This window comes from Bombina bombina, chromosome 2, assembly GCF_027579735.1.
Source record: "Bombina bombina isolate aBomBom1 chromosome 2, aBomBom1.pri, whole genome shotgun sequence".
Taxonomy (NCBI): Eukaryota; Metazoa; Chordata; class Amphibia; order Anura; family Bombinatoridae; genus Bombina; species Bombina bombina.
Genome location: NC_069500.1, coordinates 1,001,547,849 through 1,001,572,120, shown reverse-complemented (window position 1 = coordinate 1,001,572,120; position 24,272 = coordinate 1,001,547,849). Strand labels below are relative to the sequence as shown.

General features: G+C 39.9%; 1 protein-coding gene across 1 annotated transcript in view; it reads left to right on the top strand.

The window, feature by feature from the left end:
* The window catches only part of ZGRF1 (zinc finger GRF-type containing 1), a 329,862-nt gene that overhangs the window by 233,625 nt on the left and 71,965 nt on the right, over positions 1-24,272 (top strand). Inside the window, exons 21-23 of the mRNA XM_053700189.1 lie at positions 566-693; positions 6,499-6,622; positions 22,955-23,131. Coding sequence (XP_053556164.1) covers positions 566-693; positions 6,499-6,622; positions 22,955-23,131 — 429 coding nt within the window. The remainder of the gene's footprint in view (positions 1-565; positions 694-6,498; positions 6,623-22,954; positions 23,132-24,272) is intronic.

Sequence of the window (24,272 nt, the reverse complement as noted above, 5' to 3'; positions counted from 1 at the left end):
TCCACGAGACCCCCACCATGTTGTTATTTTCGGTGATGGTTATTTATTTTTTATTTTTTCCCTGCTCCTATTTTTTTGGTTCTTAATTCCTTTTCCTTCCTTTTTTGATTGGCAATATGTCAGACTAGTTTCTGGTAAGGTGGGAGGGGTTTTATAGAACTTTCAGGCTTTGGAAATCTTTGCCTCCTCCTAGTGGTCAGGAAAGGTAATAGATTGGGAATCTTACCACCATGAAATAAATTAATTTATCAGGTAAGCATAAATTGTGTTTTTTTTATATATATAAATTAGTATGAACTCCTTACATTCTAGAGAACAATCCGCACCAATATCCAAAGGTATATCTAAAAATATTTCTCTTTCTAAAAGGCAGCACTTTTAATTGGTGTATTTCACAAGAAATAAAAATAGAACTGAATTTTATATTTTATATATATATATATATTTGAAATACTTTTGTAAACCCTTGATGTAACTTGCATTTTATATGTATATATATGTGTGTGTGTGTGCATTTCTAGTGTTTATCTTCAATCTTTTTAATTTGTTTTAATCATGTTTCCAGGTGCATGTAGTTGGAGCAACCTGTGCCTCTTGCCCATTTGCATGTTTGAGCAACCTTAAATTTCCACTTGTGATACTAGACGAATGTAGCCAGATGACAGAGCCTGCTTCTATGCTTCCTATTGCCAGGTAACATGATCTGTTGTTCTAAAAATGACTGATCTTTAGTTCTTTACATTGTGTATTATGTGACTTTGATCAAATTTTCCACTTTACTGTTTTTAAAAACACCAAATGCAATGCTACCTTTGGGACTTTTCTTTGCCTTCTGAATGCCATCTATCTAATATTACTCCTGTATCATCTCTTAACTGGCTGCAAGCCATAGGAGGAGCTTCTGTTTAGAGGCCATTGGAAAGTGCTGCAATTTTTTTTTAGGCAAAGGGAGGTACAGGATTTTACCAGGGTAAGTATGTTTTATTTTTTCTCTTTTCCTTGGAGATTAGCTTGGATGGTGACACTTACGTACATAAATACATAGTATGTGCTAACTGACTAATGCAGACTACTGTATAGAAGACATTTAGCAAGATAATTTGTGTAGTACATCTAAATGGTGGAAACAAAGGTAAAAACCTAACTAATCATAATTGATATAAAATTAACCGACTTATATTGTATAAGATTAATGAGAAGATAGAGACATGTTCCAGGCTCCTCTCAAAATTGGCATAATATTATATTTAAAGCACTGAAATTAATTTGAAAGTGACAGCTTTTTTGTATGACTAAACTTAAAACTGTTAGCTATATTCGTTTTCACACTATAAATAAACCTAAAATAGGATTTGTCCCCCAAAATACTGTCAGCGAGATTACGAGTTTGGCGTTAGCCTTAAAAAGCAGCGTTGCAAGGTCCCAATTCTGATTTTTAACGCCCGCTGGTATTACGAGTCTGACAGGTAGAGACTCGCCTCTCACTTTTTTTCCACGACTCGAGGCTACCGCAAATCCCCTTACGTCAATTGCGTATCCTATCTTTTTAATGGGATTTGCCTAATGCTGGTATTACGAGTCTTGGAAGAAGTGAGCGGTAGACCCTCTCCTGTCAAGACTTCAACCGCATTTAAAAGTCAGTAGTTAAGAGTTTTAAGGGCTAACGCCGGAACATAAAACTCTTAACTAAAGTGCTACAAAGTACACTAACACCCATAAACTACCTATTAACCCCTAAACCGAGCCCCCCCCCCCATCGCCGCCACTATAGTAAAAAAAATTAACCCCTAATCTGCCGACCGGACATCGCCGCCACCTACATTATACCTATGAACCCCTAATCTGCTGTCCCTAACATTGCCGCCACCTACATTATATTTATTAACCCCTAATCTGCCGCCCCCAATGTCGCCGCTACTATAATAAATTTATTAACCCCTAAACCTAATTCTAACCTTAAGTCTAACCCCCCCCCCAAGTTAAATATAATTTAAATTAAACGAAATAAATTTAACATAATTAAATAAATTAATCCTATTTAAAACTAAATACTTACCGATAAAATAAACCCTGAGCTAACTACAATATAACTAATAGTTACATTGTAGCTATCTTAGGATTTATTTTTATTTTACAGGCAACTTTGTATTTATTTTAACTGGGTACAATAGTTATTAAATAGTTATTAACTATTTAATAACTACCTAGCTAAAATAAATACAAAATGACCTGTAAAATAAATCCTAACCTAAATTACAATTACACCTAATTCTACACTATCCTTAAATAAATTACCTAAACTACCTACAATTAATTACAATTAAATTCAATAAACTAAATTACAGAAAAAAAAATTACAAGAATTTTAAACTAATTACACCTAATCTAATCCCCCTAATAAAATAAAAAAGCCCCCCAAAATAATAAAATTTCCCTACCCTATACTAAATTACAAATAGCCCTTAAAAGGGCCTTTTGCGGAGCATTGCCCCAAAGTAATCAGCTCTTTTACTTGAAAAAGAAAAATACAATACCCCCCCCCAACATTAAAACCCACAACCCACACACCCCTACTCTAAAACCCACCCAATCCCCCCTTAAAAAAACCTAACTCTAACCCCCTGAAGATCTCCCTACCTTGAACCGTCTTCACCCAGCCGGGCACAAGTGGTCCTCCGTACGGCAGAAGTCTTCATCCGATCGGGGCAGAAGAGGTCCTCCAGATGGCAGAAGGCTTCATCCAGGCTGCATCTTCTATCTTCATCCTTCCGGAGCGGAGCCATCTTCTATCCAGCCGACGCGGAGCCATCCTCTTCAAACGACGTCCTAACGAAGAATGAATGTCCCTTGAATTCCAATTGGCTGATAGGATTCTATCAGCCAATCGGAATTAAGGTAGGAAAAATCCTATTGACTGATGCAATCAGCCAGTAGGATTGAGCTCGCATTCTGTTGGCTGATTGGAACAGCCAATAGAATGCAAGCTCAATCCTATTGGCTGATTGCATCAGCCAAAAGGATTTTTCCTACCTTAATTCCGATTGGTTGATAGAATCCTATCAGCCAATTGGAATTCAAGGGACGCCATCTTGGATGACGTCCCTTAAAGGAACCTTCATTCTTCGTTAGGACGTCGTTTAAAGAGGATGGCTCCGTGTCAGCTGGATAGAAGATGTGGAGCTAAATTCTGCTCTACGATCACCTTTTTAGCCCCGCACCCCTGTTAACGCCAAACTCGTAATCTCGCCGTATATGTTTAATACTGTCCTTTTAAAGGGATGTTAAATGGTCTGTTTCATTGTTGTAATAAAAAAACAAAAAAAACTAGACAGTGTCTTATACGTAATATAAAGCATTGCAATAGGTATTATTTATCATTTTTAAATAGATTTTACCATTTATTTCTTTTTTTACACTACATTTGTGCCGTTTACATTGCTTCTTGTCACAGCCCTACAAGGAGGATTAGGCCTCTACAGGAAGGTTTATTTAACCTGATGTCATAAAACTTCTGAAATGACATGAGCTGGTGTACTATAAAGTGAGTACTCTAGATAACAGGGAGTTAGATTTGCTCATGTCCAGATCAGTCAGAATCTAAGAATTCAAACATGTCAGCTCCCTTATCACACTGAGTGCAGTTGCTACACTGAGAATTTAAGTGCTTATTTTTCAAGAAAACAAGTTGATGCTGTTTTTTATACAATCTCTCTTTTTATGCTTACTTTGATTTAACATATTTTTTAACAAAGGAGCACTTTTTAACCCTTTGAGTGCTAAGCACTATCCCACCTGAGTGCGAATATTTTCTAAGTTTTTATTTTTTTTATTTTTACAGACCCCCCCCCCAAGACTTAGACTGTTGGAAAGGTTAGGCGATTACCTTTCCAACAGTGGGTCTTGGGGGTCTGTAGCTGCTTAGGTGCCTGAGATACAGGCTTCTAAGCAGCATGCCCCCTCCTCCTATACTTAACAATGTTAAGTATAAATAAAGTTGCTTCACGTGATGCGCAGTGACGTCACGTGCAATGACGTGATGTCACTGCGCATCACGTGAAGCCCCGGCGATGCCTGTCACTCTACAGGCATGATCGCCGGGGTAGGAGCGGTTAGGAGCCCCCAGATCTCCCTCAAGGTGGGAGAGTGCTCATGACGGCTCTGAGCCATCATTAGCACTCAAAGGGTTAATATCCCTTTAAGTGACTATGTCCCAGATTCTCTAAAGCTCTCTGGTCTGGCGACATTATCTAAGAAGTCTGGTCAGTGTTGTGAGGTCCCTCAAATAATTTTATAAAGACAAATATTTTATCTTGTGAGCTGTTTATCTCACTGTGCAGGCTTCTGGATGTGAAGCATAGACACCTACATTACAATGTAATACTCAAAAAAACAACAATAACTGTCACGTTTTTGGTTATTGGGTCCTAAGTCTCTCCAATTTCTATTTAAAGTTGTCTTAATAATCTCTCACACTTTTTCAGATAAGTATATATTTCTGGTCATTTATTCAAAGAGAGAGTTCCATAAAGTGCAACATGTAATTACTTCTTACGTCCCAACTTTTGTTTGTATGCTGCAAGTGCTGTTGTGAATTGACAAATTATATAATATTTGTAAGAAATTTGGTTTTATTATTTAATATTGCTGATTAATGTCATATAAAATCATATTAGACATATGAACTGCATAACAGGATGATGTAACATGCTGTGATATTGAGATGGAAGTATATTGCTTCCAAGTAAAATACATTATACAGTAGAGCAGTGCTTTCCAAACTGTGTGTCGTGACACGTTAGTGTGTCGGTGGCAGTGTGTAGGTGTGTCCCTGCGTCAGCACTAATTTCTTTTTTTTTCTTCTTTTTTTTTTTCTTTTGGTTTCCGACTTTTCCGCCTGCCTACTACGCATATCACATGGTTGACACGTGATTGATACCTAGTGGGTCACAGATCATCTTTAACTATTGACGCAGCTCAGTGGGAACTGAAACTATTCCTATTGGCGGCACATTGGCTCCTGACTGCCTGTGTAGTCTCCTTAATTGGCTCCTGACTGCCTGTGTAGTCTCCTTAATCGGCTCGTGACTGCACGTGTAGTCAGTGAGTGGGACAGCAGTGTGTTTTCGGAGCTGGCAGTAGCCAGTCGGATTCGCAGATCTCTGAGGGCAGCAGCTTAAATGAGAGAAATCTCAATGTATTCTTCCTGGTAAAATATTTTATAAATAAATAAATGCTGAGCTGAAGTCAGAAGTCAAAGTGTTTTTTTCCCCAGCTAGCTCCCAGTAGTGCATTGCTGCTCCTGCTCTTGATATATGGATAGGAAGTGGAAGCTTAAAAATGCTTGATGATAAAATGCGAGTGTCTTTATCTAATATTCCACCAAATATTCAGAAACTGTGTTCATCCCATCAACTTCATACATCCCATTAAAATAGTAAGTAGCTATTGGTGTTATTATTTTTTTTTTTTAATTCTTGCACATACATACTGTTACTTGTAAATATATTTTGTTATTATATAATTTATGTATGTGTCCGTATCTCTGAAAACAAGTTAGTTTAACCTGCTGTTTGCCAGTACAACTGAATTACTGTGTCGCGAAATGATGTAGGTCTAAAAAGTGTGTCACCAACATGAAAAGTTTGGAAAGATCTGCAGTAGAGGCATCTTCATATGCTAAATTAACTATTATGATTTACAGTATTTACATATTAAACAACACCAGAATGTGTTTTATTATTTATTATTATTATTATTATGATGTATAAAACACTTTTCTCAGTTAAAAAATGTGCGAGAATAATGTATTCTTCTAATAAGTAATATTAAAAAAGCAAAAAATAATGTTCACAATATTAAAGGAACAGTAAACCTTACCATTTTTAATATGAATTCGAAAGTTGGCCTTTTTATAATAAACATCACTCCCTTTTTTGCAGTCGTTCCCTAAAGTAAGTAAAACATCCATACTGAGGGCAGCTAAATTTTAACAAGTCCTTGAAGTTTTTATAAGGTTACAAAAAAGGTGAATTGTGTAAAGTTTATGGTCAATATGCTATTTAATTCAAAGTTATTTAAGGTTTACAGTCCCTTTCAAATGGTTGAAGATTTAAAGTGATAGTAAATCCAAGCGTTTAACACGTTTGATAACTGACACGTTTGATAACTGACACGTTTCTGTATTCACGCACTGCTATTGGTTCAGAGTGGCAAGCGGCACCTCATTGGTAGAAGATTGTTGTGCCGTGGGCGGCCGGAGCCACTAAATTTAGCTCTGTGCAGCGGCACAGAAAGGGTATGTTTAGCACCCTTTTGTAAATCTTTGATCAATGAAACGCCCCTTGATTTTAGTGATGGTAAATTCTAGCGTTTGTTAAATGCTTGGATTTACCATCACTTTAAGGTGGTAAACAATTCCCAGCATCTGTTGAGTGACAGAAATACCAAAATCCAATCTTTGATATCTTTACTGCTAAGGGTAATTTTTATCTATTACAGATTTCAATGTGAGAAACTGATTCTTGTTGGTGATCCAAAGCAACTATCACCAACCATCCAGGGTTCTGAGGCAGCACATGAAAAAGGACTTGAACAGACTCTCTTTAATAGGCTATGCTTGATGGTATGTTTCATGAACATCATTGAATTTTTAATTACTATATATATTTAGGTGTATTTAGGTTTTATGCTGCCCTATGCTCTCAAAATTCTCCTGCTACTCATTTGAAACTAAGTGCTATTGTATTGTCTTTTTATTATTCATGTGTTGATTATGCAAATCTACTGTATTTTCTGGTCCTTTATGAAGAAACTATTCAGTTGTGAGCAAAGAAAATTAAAAGTACAATTCTCAGCAAGCTTGTCTAATATGCAATCGTTATTTTTTCACCCTTAAAGTGATGGTAAACTTTCACTGCCAACTCTTAACCATTGCATTGATCTTATAAAATAAGTGTAAGTTTCTCTGAGCAAGTTGGTAATATAGTGCCTACAAATGCTTAAAATAATATATTCACATACAAATCATGCCCTTGCTCCGGCCACCCGAAGCGTAAGTACCTTTTTTTTTTTATTACTTTTTTTTTGGGATCCAGTAGGAACAGTTACCGATCGGCATTTATAGAAAGTAAAATCCTTATTTATTTCCAATGGCATGGAGAGTCCACAAATCCATTCTAATTACTAGTGGGAATTCAACTCCTGGCCACCAGGAGGAGGCAAAGAACACCCCAGCAAAGCTTTATGTATCCTCCCACTTCCCACAATCCCCCTGTCATTCTTTGCCTTGAAGATGTGCGAGATGGTGTCTGAAAATATTTATTCCTTTTATGGGTAGTTTCCCTGCAAGCTTGGATTGGGGCTATGCTGTGTCCATGTAATCATCTTTAGTAAGAGTTGTGGTGGCTTTTAGCAGTTGGAAGACAGCAAGGTTGTCCTTGCTTCCCTTCCAACATTTATGCTACCCCCTATATGGAAAACCAGGGTTGGTTACTCTGCTTTTCTTTTTTTACAGGTCCCTGTCAGAGGTCGGCTGAGTCTGCACACCTCCCAACTGTCCCGATTTTCGCGGGACAGTCTCGATTTTAGGGGTCTGTCCCGCATTGCCCCATGCATTTAAAAAAATATATATATATTTTATATACAGGTTATATACCTGTAAGATTCCTTGTGGAAAATGAATGACGTCTAACCCCTGGTGATAATACTAGCATGCCTTCAGTTTTATATGATGAGCAGTGCAACACCAGGGTAACGAACAGTGGCAGCCTCAGACTACCAGCTAATGTGCTTGCCAACCCCAGGACCTCATACAATGAGTTACAGATACCCATATATGATGTAGTGTGTAAGCTGTGTAGTGTGTGTGTATCTGCATGTATAAGTGTAAGCTGTGTAGTGTGTCTATCTGTATCTATAAGTGTGTGTGTATCTGCATGTATAAGTGTAAGCTTTGTAGTGTGTGTGTGTATCTGTATGTATAAGTGTATGTTGTGTAGTGTGTGTGTATCTGTATGTATAAGTGTGTGTGTGTATCTGCATGTATAAGTGTAAGCTGTGTAGTGTGTGTGTGTATATGTATGTATAAGTGTAGGCTATGTATTGTGTGTGTCTGCATGTATAAATGTAAGCTATGAAGTGTGTGTATCTGCATGTATAAGTGTAAGCTATGTAGTGTTTGTGTGTATGTATAAGTGTATGCTATGAGGTGTGTATGTATCTGCATGTGTAAGTGTATGATATGTAGTGTGTGTGTGTATCTGTATTTGTAAGTGTATGCTATGTATTGTGTTACTGTGCATTTTTGCTAACTTTATAGGCCAGAATATAGAATATTAATGGGGAATGCAGAGAGCAGTTTTAAAGAATCTATTATTAAATGTCCAATTAAGATAAAAATATTTAGCACTGATTTTTTTTAAGCCCCTGCCCTCCTGCCCACCACATTTCAAAATTTTTCCGCGGGGGGGGTCCCTCTTTGAATTTTGAAATGTTGGGAGGTATGAGTCTGTCATACCTGTGATGCTGTACCTGCCCTGCAACTTATCCACAGGTAAGTGCTTTTTGCCTTCTAGGTTAGAAGGATACAGCACTTAGGGGGTTAATTCTTCAGGTGGATCTTCCTTCAGGTAGACTTATATCTCTTTTATTTGGGAATATTTTGTTGGGCAGCAGAGGCAGGGTACTGTACTGCCGTTTTAGAGAGAGGAAAACTTTTCCTTTTTATGACTCTGTTAATTTTCAGGTAGCCCTTACTGGTCTGTGTTTCAGTCAGTATGGGGTTAATTCCTTTTATTTATTATAGAGAGTGTGTGCTCTTTATAAAGGGCCAGTAATGTTATGTGGAACTTATTTGACATACGTTGGACGTTGGAGGCCAGTAAACTGCAGGCTCTGTTTGACTTCGGAAGTTATTATTTGCAGCGCTGTAGATTTGCGTGCATTTTCTTCCCCTATGTCGCACTTATAATAGTTGCTATCACGTGACCTCTTAGCGTTATTTCTGCTGAGCGGTTAGTTAAGGCACAGATTTCCCAGCTTATGGAAGGAAATTCACTTCACTTGCTGAGGTAGCTGGAGAGTCCGGTTGAGCCTACATTGCGGATCTCTCCTTGAGGCAGGGAACGTTTTATTGCTGCCTAAGGACCTTTGTTTTACTAGTGAGGGATATTGATTCTCTTGTCACTAGGTGGGGTGAAATCTCCCCAGCAGAGTTGAGGAGTAGAGGTGCCTATCTGTTTGTTTCTTTAGATCCCTAAATATAAATAAGGTTAGTCTGCCAAAAAAGAGTGAGTCTCTTATTCTAGTGTGAACCATTAACCCTTTAGGACAATGGAGTCTGTCAATAATTTATCTTCTACCTTTTGATAAATGTTTATATTGCATTGAGGCTCAGGTTATACCTCCTGTGCAATTTTGTTCCACATGTTTAAATAAAATGTTACTTCCTAAAAATAAAGATACCCTTTCAGAGCCATCTATCTCTCAGGATATTGCTGTTCAGGACATGCCTCAGCTTTCTCCTCAGACGTCCCCGTCTTTGGCAGTTACACAAGCAGTGCCCTGCGGTTCCTCTCAATCAGTTCCTGGGGGGGTGTATTTACCAGGTGATTTTGCTGTACAACTGACTTCTGCAGCTTTGGGTGCCTTACCTATTTCAGGTAAATGAAAGAAGAAATCTAAGAACCTAGACTGGTATTTCTGATTCCGCCAAGACTGCTTTAGCCAGTTTATCTCAGTTATCTTAGGAGGATCGCTCCTCGGTTGCTTCTAAGGGTGAGATTTCTGATTCTGAATCTGCTGTTGTTAGTACAGCAGACTCAGAAGAGGTTAATTTTAGATTTAACAAAAAGGGGCTATTTGTAAACCTATGTGGCTGGGTATAGATCAAACTACATAGAAAGATCAGGCAATCCCAAAGCCTGAAAAAAATAAAGATACAAAAAGAAAATGGTATATGTAAGCGCCTATGTATAAAACACTGGCTCTAAGATCTAAGCAAATGGCAATAATAATTTTAATTTTAGTTCATCATATTGACATGTTCTATATAAAAATATGAATCCACTAATAAATGCTATTTAAAGAAAACCACAAATAAATCGTATTTGCATTAAAAAAAACATAGATATATAGTGTCAATATATTATTAAAAAAACTATATTTCACATAAATTAATAAAAAGCTGTAACTAATAATCTATAATACCTCTAAGTATATTGGTACCCAATAGTCATATAATATTAAAAACAAATACGTATATATTTAAAAGTTATTCTATTCAATATCCTAAACAACCTTACAGAAGGATCCTCAAAAGAGATCTACTATGTAAACCTGACAAACAACGTTCTCCTTAATATGGACATCTTATATATTCATAACCAGTATGTTAAATTTAATCTATGAATACAGGAGTAAGCCATTCACCCTTATATAGGCCCTAGATTTAGAGTTTGGCGTTAGCCGTGAAAACCAGCGTTAGAGGCTCCTAACGCTGGTTTTAGGCTACCTCCGGTATTTGGAGTCACTCAAAAAAGGGTCTAACGCTCACTTTTCAGCCGCGACTTTTCCATACCGCAGATCCCCTTACGTAAATTGCGTATCCTATCTTTTCAATGGGATTTTCTAACTCCGGTATTTAGAGTCGTGCTGAAGTGAGCGTTAGACATCTAACGACAAAACTCCAGCCGCAGGAAAAAAGTCAGTAGTTAAGAGCTTTCTGGGCTAACGCCGGTTTATAAAGCTCTTAACTACTGTACTCTAAAGTACACTAACACCCATAAACTACCTATGTACCCCTAAACCGAGGTCCCCCCACATCGCCGCCACTCGATTAAATTTTTTAACCCCTAATCTGCCGACCGCCACCTACGTTATACTTATGTACCCCTAATCTGCTGCCCCTAACACCGCCGACCCCTATATTATATTTATTAACCCCTAACCTGCCCCCCACAACGTCGCAGCCAGCTACCTACAATAATTAACCCCTAATCTGCCGACCGCAAAGCGCCGCCACCTACGTTATACTTATGTACCCCTAATCTGCTGCCCCTAACACCGCCGACCCCTATATTATATTTATTAACCCCTAATCTGCCCCCCTCAACGTCGCCTCCACCTGCCTACACTTATTAACCCCTAATCTGCCGAGCGGACCGCACCGCTATTATTATAAAGTTATTAACCCCTAATCCGCCTCACTAACCCTATAATAAATAGTATTAACCCCTAATCTGCCCTCCCTAACATCGCCGACACCTAACTTCAATTATTAACCCCTAATCTGCCGACTGGAGCTCACCGCTATTCTAATAAATGTATTAACCCCTAAAGCTAAGTCTAACACCTACTAACACCCCCCTAAGTTAAATATAATTTAAATCTAACGAAATTAATTAACTCTTATTAAATAAATTATTCCTATTTAAAGCTAAATACTTACCTGTAAAATAAATCCTAATATAGCTACAATATAAATTATAATTATATTATAGCTATTTTAGGATTTATATTTATTTTACAGGTAACTTTGTATTTATTTTAACCAGGTACAATAGCTATTAAATAGTTAAGAACTATTTAATAGCTAAAATAGTTAAAATAATTACAAAATTACCTGTAAAATAAATCCTAACCTAAGTTACAATTAAACCTAACACTACACTATCAATAAATTAATTAAATAAATACCTACAATTACCTACAATTAACCTAACACTACACTATCAATAAATTAATTAAATACAATTCCTACAAATAATACAATTAAATAAACTAGCTAAAGTACAAAAAATAAAAAAGAACTAAGTTACAAAAAATAAAAAAATATTTACAAACATAAGAAAAATATTACAACAATTTTAAACTAATTACACCTACTCTAAGCCCCCTAATAAAATAACAAAGCCCCCCAAAATAAAAAAATGCCCTACCCTATTCTAAATTACTAAAGTTCAAAGCTCTTTTACCTTACCAGCCCTGAACAGGGCCCTTTGCGGGGCATGCCCCAAGAAGTTCAGCTCTTTTGCCTGTAAAAAAAAACATACAATACCCCCCCCCAACATTACAACCCACCACCCACATACCCCTAATCTAACCCAAACCCCCCTTAAATAAACCTAACACTAAGCCCCTGAAGATCTTCCTACCTTGTCTTCACCACCAGGTTCACCGATCGTCCAGAAGAGCTCCTCCGATGTCCTGATCCAAGCCCAAGCGGGGGCTGAAGAGGTCCATGATCCGGCTGAAGTCTTCATCCAAGCGGGGCAGAAGAGGTCTTCCATCCGATTGAAGTCTTCATCCAAGCGGGATCTTCTATGGTCATCCATCCGAGCGGAGCGGCAGGATCCTGAAGACCTCCGACGCGGAACATCCATCCTGGCCGACGACTGAACGACGAATGACGTCATCCAAGATGGCGTCCCTCGAATTCCGATTGGCTGATAGGATTCTATCAGCCAATCGGAATTAAGGTAGGAATATTCTGATTGGCTGATGGAATCAGCCAATCAGAATCAAGTTCAATCCCGATTGGCTGATTGGATCCATGATTGATTCCATTCCGCTCCCGGATGGATGACCATAGAAGATCCCGATTGGATGAAGACTTCAATCGGATGGAAGACCTCTTCTGCCCCGCTTGGATGAAGACTTCAGCCGGATCATGGACCTCTTCAGCCCCCCGCTTGGGCTTGGATCAGGACATCGGAGGGGCTCTTCTGGATCGATCGGTGAACCTGGTATGGTGAAGAAAGGTAGGAAGTTCTTCAGGGGCTTAGTGTTAGGTTTATTTAAGGGGGGTTTTTGGTTAGATTAGGGGTATGTGGGTGGTGGGTTGTAATGTGTGGGGGGGGGTATTGTATGTTTTTTTTTTACAGGCAAAAGAAGCTGAACCTTCTTGGGGCATGCCCCGCAAAGGGCCCTGTTCAGGGCTGGTAAGGTAAAAGAGCTTTGAACTTTAGTAATTTAGAATAGGGTAGGGCATTTTTTTTATTTTGGGGGGCTTTGTTATTTTATTAGGGGCTTAGAGTAGGTATAATTAGTTTAAAATTGTTGTAATATTTTTCTTATGTTTGTAAAAAAAAATTATTTTTTGTAACTTAGTTCTTTTTTTATTTTTTGTACTTTAGATAGTTTATTTCATTGTAGTTATTTGTAGGTATTGTATTTAATTTATTTATTGATAGTGTAGTGTTAGGTTTAATTGTAGATAATTATAGTTATTTTATTTAATTAATTTATTGATAGTGTAGTGTTAGGTTTAATTGTAACTTAGGTTAGGATTTATTTTACAGGTAATTTTGTAATTATTTTAACTATTTTAGCTATTAAATAGTTCTTAACTATTTAATAGCTATTGTACCTGGTTAAAATAATTACAAAGTTACCTGTAAAATAAATATTAATCCTAAAATAGCTATAATATAATTATAATTTATATTGTAGCTATGTTAGGATTTATTTTACAGGTAAGTATTTAGCTTTAAATAGGAATAATTTATTTAATAAGAGATAATTAATTTTGTTAGATGTAAATTATATTTAACTTAGGGGGTGTTAGTGTTAGGGTTAGACCTTAGCTTTAAGGGTTAATACATTTATTAGAATAGCGGTGAGCTCAGTCGGCCAGATTAGGGGTTAATAATTGAAGTTAGGTGTCGGTGATGTTAGGGAGGCAGATTAGGGGTTAATACTATTTATTATAGGGTTAGTGAGGCGGATTAGGGGTTAATAACTTTATTATAGTAGCGCTCAGGTCCGCTCGGCAGATAGGGGTTAATAAGTGTAGGCGACGTTGTGGGGGGGGCAGATTAGGGGTTAATAAATATAATATAGTGGTCGGCGATGTTAGGGCAGCTAGGATTAGGATACATAGGGATAATGTAAGTAGCGGCGGTTTACGCGAGCGCAGATTAGGGGGTTAATAATAATATGCAGGGGGTCAGCGATAGCAGGGGGCGGGCAGATTAGGGGTTAATAAGTGTAAGGTTAGGGGTGTTTTAGACTCGGGGTACATGTTAGAGTGTAAGGTGCAGGACGTAGGAAGTGTTTTCCGCATAGCAAACAATGGGGCTGCGTTTAGGAGCTGAAACGCGGCTTTTTTGCAGGTGTTAGGTTTTTTTTCAGCTCAAACAGCCCCCATTATTTCCTATGGGGGAATCGTGCACGAGCACGTTTTTTAGGCCTGGCCGCTTGGTACGCAACTCTGGTATCGAGAGTTGAAGCTGCGTTAAATATGCTCTACGCTCCTTTTCTTCTGTTATGTGTGATCAGTCCACGGGTCATCATTACTTCTGGGATATAACTCCTCCCCAACAGGAAATGCAAGAGGATTCACCCAGCAGAGCTGCATATAGCTCCTCCCCTCTACGTCAGTCCCAGTCATTCTCTTGCACCCAACGACTAGATAGGATGTGTGAGAGGACTATGGTGATTATACTTAGTTTTTATGACTTCAATCAAAAGTTTGTTATTTTACAATAGCACCGGAGCGTGTTATTACTCTCTGGCAGAGTTTGAGGAAGAATCTACCAGAGTTTTTACTATGATTTTAACCGGAGTAGTTAAGATCATATTGCTGTTCTCGGCCATCTGAGGGAGGTAAAAGCTTCAGATCAGGGGACAGGGGCAGATGAATCTGCATTGAGGTATGTAGCAGTTTTTATTTTCTGAATGGAATTGATGAGAAAATCCTGCCATACCGTTATAATGACATGTATGTATACACTTCAGTATTCTGGGGATGGTATTTCACCGGAACTACTCTGTTAAAGGTCACTAATCCTTTTTAATAAGTATTTATCATGTTAAACGTTTTTGCTGGAATGTAGAATCGTTTACATTGCTGAGGTACTGAGTGAAATAAATATTTGGGCATTATTTTTCCACTTGGCAGTTGTTTGTTTTAATTGTGACAGTTTCGTTTCTCTTCACTGCTGTGTGTGAGAGGGAGGGGCCGTTTTTGGCGCTCTTTGCTACGCATCAAAAATTTCCAGTCAGCTATCTTTTATTTTCCTGCATGATCCGGTTCATCTCTGACAGATCTCAGGGGTCTTCAAACTTCTTGAGGGAGGTACATTCTCTCAGCAGAGCTGTGAGAATTTTTATATTGACTGTGATAAAAACGTTGCTCAGTAATTTTTATGTCAAATTTAGTTATTGTTATCTTACTAATGGGAACAAACCTTTGCTAAAAGTTGTGTTGTTTTTAAGGTTGATGCTAATAACTGTCTTTCAGTTCATTATTCAACTGTCATTTAATCGTTTAGTGCTCTTTGAGGCACAGTACGTTTTTGTTAAATAAGATTGTAACCAAGTTGCAAGTTTATTGCTAGTGTGTTAAACATGTCTGATTCAGAGGAAGATATCTGTGTCATTTGTTCCAATGCCAAGGTGGAGCCCAATAGAAATTTATGTACTAACTGTATTGATGCTACTTTAAATAAAAGCCAATCTGTACAAATTGAACAAATTTCACCAAAACAGCGAGGGGAGAGTTATGCCGACTAACTCGCCTCACGTGTCAGTACCTGCATCTCCCGCCCGGGAGGTGCGTGATATTATGGCGCCTAGTACATCTGGGCGGCCATTACAGATAACATTACAAGATATGGCTACTGTTATGACTGAAGTTTTGGCCAAATTACCAGAACTAAGAGGCAAGCGTGATCACTCTGGGGTGAGAACAGAGTGCGCTGATAATACTAGGGCCATGTCTGATACTGCGTCACAGCTTGCAGAACATGAGGACGGAGAGCTTTCATTCTGTGGGTGATGGTTCTGATCCAAACAGATTGGATTCAGATATTTCAAATTTTAAATTTAAATTGGAGAACCTCCGTGTATTACTAGGGGAGGTTTTAGCGGCTCTTAATGATTGTAACACTGTTGCAATACCAGAAAAATTGTGTAGGTTGGATAAATACTTTGCGGTACCCGGCGAGTACTGACGTTTTTTCCTATACCTAAGAGACTAACTGAAATTGTTACTAAGGAGTGGGATAGACCCGGTGTGCCGTTCTCACCCCCTCCAATATTTAGAAAGATGTTTCCAATAGACGCCACCACACGGGACTTATGGCAAACGGTCCCTAAGGTGGAGGGAGCAGTTTCTACTTTAGCTAAGCGTACCACTATCCCGGTGGAGGATAGCTGTGCTTTTTCAGATCCAATGGATAAAAAATTAGAGGGTTACCTTAAGAAAATGTTTGTTCAACAAGGTTTTATATTGCAACCCCTTGCATGCATCGCGCCGATTACGGCTGCGGCAGCATTTTGGATTGAGTCTCTGGAAGAGAACCTTAGTTCAGCTACGCTGGACGACATTACGGACAGGCTTAGAGTCCTTAAACTAGCTAATTCATTCATTTCGGAGGCCGTAGTACATTTAACCAAACTTACGGCTAAGAACTCAGGATTCGCCATTCAGGCACGTAGGGCGCTGTGGCTAAAATCCTGGTCAGCTGATGTAACTTCTAAGTCCAAATTACTTAATATACCTTTCAAGGGGCAAACTTTATTTGGGCCCGGTTTGAAAGAAATTATCGCTGACATTACAGGAGGTAAGGGCCACGCCCTGCCTCAAGACAAAGCCAAAGCTAAGGCTAGACAGTCTAATTTTCGTCCCTTTCGGAATTTCAAAGCAGGAGCAGCATCAACTTCCACTGCACCAAAACAGGAAGGAGCTGTTGCTCGTTACAGACAAGGCTGGAAACCTAACCAGTCCTGGAACAAGGGCAAGCAGGCCAGGAAACCTGCTGCTGCCCCAAAGACAGCATGAACCGAGGGCCCCCGATCCGGGACCGGATCTAGTGGGGGGCAGACTCTCTCTCTTCGCCCAGGCTTGGGCAAGAGATGTTCAGGATCCCTGGGCGCTAGAGATCATATCTCAGGGATACCTTCTAGACTTCAAATTCTCTCCCCCAAGAGGGAGATTTCATCTGTCAAGGTTGTCAACAAACCAGATAAAGAAAGAAGCGTTTCTACGCTGTGTACAAGATCTGTTATTAATGGGAGTGATCCATCCGGTTCCGCGGTCGGAACAAGGACAAGGGTTTTACTCAAACCTGTTTGTGGTTCCCAAAAAAGAGGGAACTTTCAGGCCAATCTTGGATTTAAAGATCCTAAACAAATTCCTAAGAGTTCCATCGTTCAAAATGGAAACTATTCGGACAATCTTACCCATGATCCAAAAGGGTCAGTACATGACCACAGTGGATTTAAAGGATGCTTACCTTCACATACCGATTCACAAAGATCATTACCGGTATCTAAGGTTTGCCTTCTTAGACAGGCATTACCAGTTTGTAGCTCTTCCATTCGGATTGGCTACGGCTCCAAGAATCTTCACAAAGGTTCTGGGTGCCCTTCTGGCGGTACTAAGACCGCGAGGAATTTCGGTAGCTCCGTACCTAGACGACATTCTGATACAAGCTTCAAGCTTTCAACTGCCAAGTCTCATACAGAGTTAGTTCTGGCATTTCTAAGGTCGCATGGATGGAAAGTGAACGAAAAGAAGAGTTCTCTTTTTCCTCTCACAAGAGTTCCATTCTTGGGGACTCTTATAGATTCTGTAGAAATGAAGATTTATCTGACAGAAGACAGATTAACAAAGCTTCTAAATGCATGCCGTGTTCTTCATTCCATTCAACTCCCGTCAGTAGCTCAATGCATGGAGGTGATCGGCTTAATGGTAGCAGCAATGGACATAGTACCCTTTGCACGTCTACATCTCAGACCGCTGCAATTGTGCATGCTGAGTCAGTGGAATGGGGATTACTCAGACTTGTCCCCTACTCTGAATCTGGATCAAGAGACCAGAAACTCTCTTCTATGGTGGCTTTCTCGGCCACATCTGTCCAGGGGGATGCCATTCAGCAGGCCGGACTGGACAATTGTAACAACAGACGCCAGCCTTCTAGGTTGGGGCGCTGTCTGGAATTCTCTGAAGGCTCAGGGACAATGGAATCAGGAGGAAAGTCTCCTGCCAATAAACATTCTGGAATCAAGAGCAGTTCTCCATGCCCTTCTGGCTTGGCCCCAGTTAAAAACTCGGGGGTTCATCAGGTTTCAGTCGGACAACATCACGACTGTAGCTTACATCAACCATCAAGGAGGGACAAGAAGCTCCCTAGCAATGATGGAAGTATCAAAGATAATTCGCTGGGCAGAGTCTCACTCTTGCCACCTGTCAGCAATCCACATCCCGGGAGTGGAGAACTGGGAGGCGGATTTCTTGAGTCGCCAGACTTTTCATCCGGGGGAGTGGGAACTTCATCCGGAGGTCTTTGCCCAAATACTTCGACGTTGGGGCAAACCAGAGATAGATCTCATGGCGTCTCGCCAGAACGCCAAACTTCCTCGCTACGGGTCCAGATCCAGGGATCCGGGAGCGGTTCTGATAGATGCCTTGACAGCACCTTGGAACTTCGGGATGGCTTATGTGTTTCCACCCTTCCCGCTGCTTCCTCGATTGATTGCCAAAATCAAACAGGAGAGAGCATCAGTGATTCTAATAGCGCCTGCATGGCCACGCAGGACTTGGTATGCAGATCTAGTGGACATGTCATCCTGTCCGCCTTGGTCTCTACCTCTAAGACAGGACCTTCTGATACAGGGTCCATTCAAACATCAAAATCTAACTTCTCTGAAGCTGACTGCTTGGAAATTGAACGCTTGATTTTATCAAAACGTGGTTTTTCTGAGTCGGTTATTGATACCCTGATACAGGCTAGGAAGCCTGTTACCAGAAGGATTTACCATAAGATATGGCGTAAATACCTATACTGGTGCGAATCCAAAGGTTACTCCTGGAGTAAGGTTAGGATTCCTAGGATATTGTCCTTTCTACAAGAAGGTTTAGAAAAGGGTTTATCGGCTAGCTCATTAAAGGGACAGATCTCAGCTCTGTCCATCTTGTTACACAGGCGTCTGTCAGAAAATCCAGACGTCCAGGCCTTTTGTCAGGCTTTAGCTAGGATCAAGCCTGTGTTTAAAACTGTTGCTCCGCCATGGAGTTTAAACTTAGTTCTTAACGTTTTACAGGGTGTTCCGTTTGAACCCCTTCATTCCATTGATATAAAATTGTTATCTTGGAAAGTTCTGTTTTTAATGGCTATTTCCTCGGCTCGAAGAGTCTCTGAGTTATCAGCCTTACATTGTGATTCTCCTTATCTGATTTTTCACTCAGACAAGGTAGTTCTGCGTACTAAACCTGGGTTCTTACCTAAGGTAGTCACTAACAGGAATATCAATCAAGAGATTGTTGTTCCATCCTTGTGTCCAAATCCTTCTTCAAAGAAGGAACGTCTTCTACACAATCTGGATGTAGTTCGTGCCCTCAAGTTCTACTTGCAGGCAACTAAGGATTTTCGACAAACGTCTTCCCTGTTTGTCGTGTACTCTGGTCAGAGGAGAGGTCATAAGGCTTCGGCTACCTCTCTCTCCTTCTGGCTTCGTAGCATAATTCGTTTAGCCTATGAGACTGCTGGACAGCAGCCTCCTGAAAGAATTACAGCTCATTCTACTAGAGCTGTGGCTTCCACTTGGGCCTTTAAGAATGAGGCCTCTGTTGAACAGATTTGCAAGGCTGCAACTTGGTCTTCGCTTCATACTTTTTTCCAAATTTTACAAATTTGACACTTTTGCTTCTTCGGAGGCTATTTTTGGGAGAAAGGTTCTTCAGGCAGTGGTTCCTTCTGTATAATGAGCCTGCCTATCCCTCCCGTCATCCGTGTACTTTTGCTTTGGTATTGGTATCCCAGAAGTAATGATGACCCGTGGACTGATCACACATAACAGAAGAAAACATAATTTATGCTTACCTGATAAATTCCTTTCTTCTGTTGTGTGATCAGTCCACGGCCCGCCCTGTTTTAAGGCAGGTAAATATCTTTTAAATTATACTCCAGTCACCACTTCACCCTTGGTTTCTCCTTTCTCGTTGATTCTTGGTCGAATGACTGGGAGTGACGTAGAGGGGAGGAGCTATATGCAGCTCTGCTGGGTGAATCCTCTTGCATTTCCTGTTGGGGAGGAGTTATATCCCAGAAGTAATGATGACCCGTGGACTGATCACACAACAGAAGAAAGGAATTTATCAGGTAAGCATAAATTATGTTTTTTGGAGCCTAACGCAGTCTTTATGTGGACTCTCAATACCAGAGTTATTTTTATGGTGCGGCCAGAAAAAAGCCGGCGTTAGCTACGCGGGTCGTTACCGACAAAACTCTAAATCTAGCCGTTAGGGTTTACAAAAGTGTCTTTGCAAGTTTTCAAGGCAGGTTTACAACCTTATATAGAGACACAAATAGTTGGCGGTATATATTCCGTTGGTTGAAAAAATGTGTATGTCACGATACTATTAATGGAGAGTGTTTAACTGTTCGTTGAGGTACCTTAATTAGTTGTAAAAATCCAGATGAGTTGTGAAATCCAAATGCTACTTTACTTTTGTGGTTAAAGCTGTGTGAAGGAGTTACTCTTCGTTCTGTGTTCCTGTGTGCTGTCGAGACGCCAAACAGTCGCAGAAACTCCTAAAAAGGCTAATAAACCCAAATCTGTGGAAGTATTTCCTGGTTCAGATCGCATGTCTGACATTATTATATCTCAGGAATGGGAGAAGCCGGGTGTTCCTTTTTATCCGTCTCCTGTTTTAAAAAAATATTTCCTGTTGCTGTGCGAGACCTTTGGCGCACTGTTCCTAAGGTAGAGGGTGCTATATCTACATTAGCCAAGAGAACCACTATTCCTCTAGAGGATAGTACCTCCTTTAAATACCCTATGGATAGGAAACTGGAAGGTTACTTAAGAAAAATGTTTCTTCACCAGGGTCTTTAATGGCAACCTGTTCTGCTTCTGTGATTCTAATTGCTCCAGCATGGCCTCACAGGATTTGGTTTGCAGATCTGGGGAAGATGTCGTCCTTTCCCCGTGGAAATTACCTCTGAGGAAGGACCTTCTGCTTCAGGGTCCTTTTCTACATACAAAACTAGATTCTCTGAAGCTGACTGCTTGGAGATTGAACGCCTAGTCTTATCTAGGCGAGGTTTTTCCGAGAAGCTTATTTATACCGTGATTCAGGCTTGTAAGCTGGTAACTCGCAAGATTTACCATAAGGTGTGGCATATATACCTTTACTGGTGTGCATCTAGGGGTTTCCCTTGGAGTCAGGTGAGGGTTCCATGTATTTTGTCTTTTCTCCAGAAGGGTCTTGAGAAGGGTTTGTCAGTCAGCACTCTTAAGGGCCAGATTTCGGCCCTCTCGATTCTTTTGCATAAACGTCTGGCTGACTTACCAGATGTTCAATCTTTTGTTCAGGCCTTGGTCAGAATCAGGCCTGTGTTTAAACCTGTTGCTCCTCCTTGGAGCCTTAATCTTGTTCTTAGGGTTCTGCAGCAGGCTCAGTTTGAGCCTATACACTCTGTTGATATTAAGTTATTATCTTGGAAAGTTTTGTTCCTTCTAGCTATTTCTTCTGCTCGTAGAGTCTCAGCGCTTTCGGCTCTTCAGTGTGACCCCCCTTATCTTATTTTCCATGCGGATAAGGCGGTCTTGCATACCAAAATGGGATTTCTTTTCTAAGGTGGTTTTGGACCGCAATATCAATCAGGAAATTGACGTTCCTTCGTTCTGTCCTAATCCTTTTTCTCATAAGGAACGTCTGTTACATTACCTGGATGTAGTGCATGCTTTGAAGTTCTATCTTAAGCTACTAGTGATTTTCTGCAATCTACTGACCTTTTTGTTGTGTTTTCTGGTAAACTTAAGGGTCAGAAGGCCACTTCTTCTACTCTTTCTTTTTGGTTGAGAAGTGTCATTCGGTTGGCCTATGAGACAGCTGGACAACAGCCTCCTGAGAGGATTACAGCTCATTCCACTAGGGCTGTCTCTTCTTCCTGGGCCTTTAAAAACGAGGCTTCTGTGGAACAAATCTGCAAGGCAGCCACTTGGCCTTTGTTGCATACTTTTTCCAAATTCTACAAATTTAATGTTTTTGCCTCTGCTGAGGCTTTTTTTTAGGAGGAAAGTTCTTCAAGCGGTGGTGCCCTCTATTTAGGTCCGCCTGTCTTGTTCTCCCTTCCATTCTGTGTCCTCTAGCTTGGGTATTGGTTCCTACTAGTAATTAGAATAGATTTGTGGACTCTCCATGCCATTGGAAAGAAAACAAAATTCATGCTTACCTGATAAATTCTTTTCTTTCCTGGCATGGAGAGTCAATAACCCGCCCTTATTTACATTTTGAGACGCTTTTGTCATTTTCTTTACTTCAGGCACCTCTATACCGTTTGTGTCCTCTTCTCTTTCCATATTTCTTTGGCTGAATGACTGACTTGGGGATTGTGGGAAGTGGGAGGATACTTAAAGCTTTGCTGGGGTGTTCTTTGCCTCCTCCTGGTGGCCAGGAGTTGAATTCCCATTAGTAATTAGAATGAATTTGTGGTATCTCTATGCCAGGAAAGAAAATAATTTATCAGGTAAGCATAAATTTTGTTTTCAGAGCTTTGCATGCACATTATTCTACAAAGATTGCTGTCCTCCGTGTGCCGCCCATCACTTAAGTAGTAAACAATTAATTGCATGATTCACTGTTTACATGGGATCGGATAACGGACAAATGGGCATGCACAGAATGTCCTCTCTCGCGGGAAATGTATTGCAGCCTACGCAGTGAGCCGGTTGGACCACTCTCTCTACGTCACAGAAGATAAAAAGAAAGAACTTTAAGTAAGAAGGAGGAAGAACACTTCACACGTATAAATAAAATTTATAAAAAATAGCGTTTTATTAATTATAAAAATAAATATGCTGTTTTGATCCTCACTTCATACGGGATTCACTGAAATAATGTAACTTTACCATCACTTTAAGCACAACATTTCCTGCACTCAACGTTAAGAACTGTTAAACTGTGTTAATTTACATAAGATGTATGTTTAATTATTTTTTATAGGGCCATAAACCTGTTATGCTAAGGACACAATATCGATGCCACCCAACTATTAGTGCCATAGCAAATTATCTCTTCTATGAAGGTCAGCTTTTGAATGGTGTATCAGAAGAAGACAGGCTACCTCTTTTGGACTGGCTGCCAACACTGTGTTTTTACAATGTGAATGGCACAGAGCAGGTATATAATTATAGTGAAGAACATAAGTGTATATTTTATATTACACTTAGTGAGCCCCAGGGGGTTCTTCCATATTGGGGAACTTATAGGATTTGAAAGTTCCTTTATTTTAAGTGTAATTTATTAAAAGAGATCATAAACACTTTTATTGTAGTATACATGTTTAATTATGCATAGTATAACATTTTTGCAGTATACTTTATCATTATTTATGATGCCTATGTTTCATGTAATTTAAATATATATTTTCTTCATAAATGGAAAGAGTCCACAGCTGCATTCATTACTTTTGGGAAATAAGAACCTAGCCACCAGGAGGAGGCAAAGACACCCCAGCCAAAGGCTTAAATACTCCTCCCACTTCCCTTATCCCCCAGTCATTCTTTGCCTTTCGTCCCAGGAGGTTGGCAGGGAATTGTCAGAAGTTTGCTGTTGTCTCTTATAGAGGGTAGTACTCTTCGACATGGGACAGGAGTTTTAAGTAATCCTGTCAGTCTCTCAGTGAGGGCTTGGAGGAAAGTTAGAGTCCAGAGATGCAGGAAGAGTCTTTCTGCGAAACCATCCCGACTCATGTTAACAGCTCCTCAAGCAATCGGCGTTGTCGAACTTTGCTTCGCTGCCTGCTTTCTTCTCTCAAGTCCATGGCGGAGGCGAGGCTACTATCCATCACACTTGAAGGGCTGTGTTCCTTTTCCACGCCGTAGATTCCAGTAAGATGGTTTCATTTACTTATTCATGAATGTACTGTAACTCATTTGTTCCTGCGAACTCACGTGAAAGATAAGGGTCTCAGTGAGACTCCTTTAGTATCTTGGAATCAAGGGTTAATATCTTCTGAGGGGGATTGATGAACAGGGGGGGTTTTAATCATGTTTGTTATGTTATTGAACCTGCTTATGTGTAGTGTTAACTGGGCTAGTGGCTTAGAACATAACGGCCTGTTGAAGTGACGCGAACTTACGGTTGGGCGCGCTTTTGTTGGACTGTACGGTTCACCTTGTGACCAAGCGTGTTTACGTTCTGGTTTCCCATTTCCGCATTCCTGACTGTGTAGCAACGGAAAATTCTAGTTTGCTGGTGTCTGGTACATAGGAGGTGGTGAGTGTCCCAGCCATTGTGGGTGTCAGGTGCCGTTTAATTT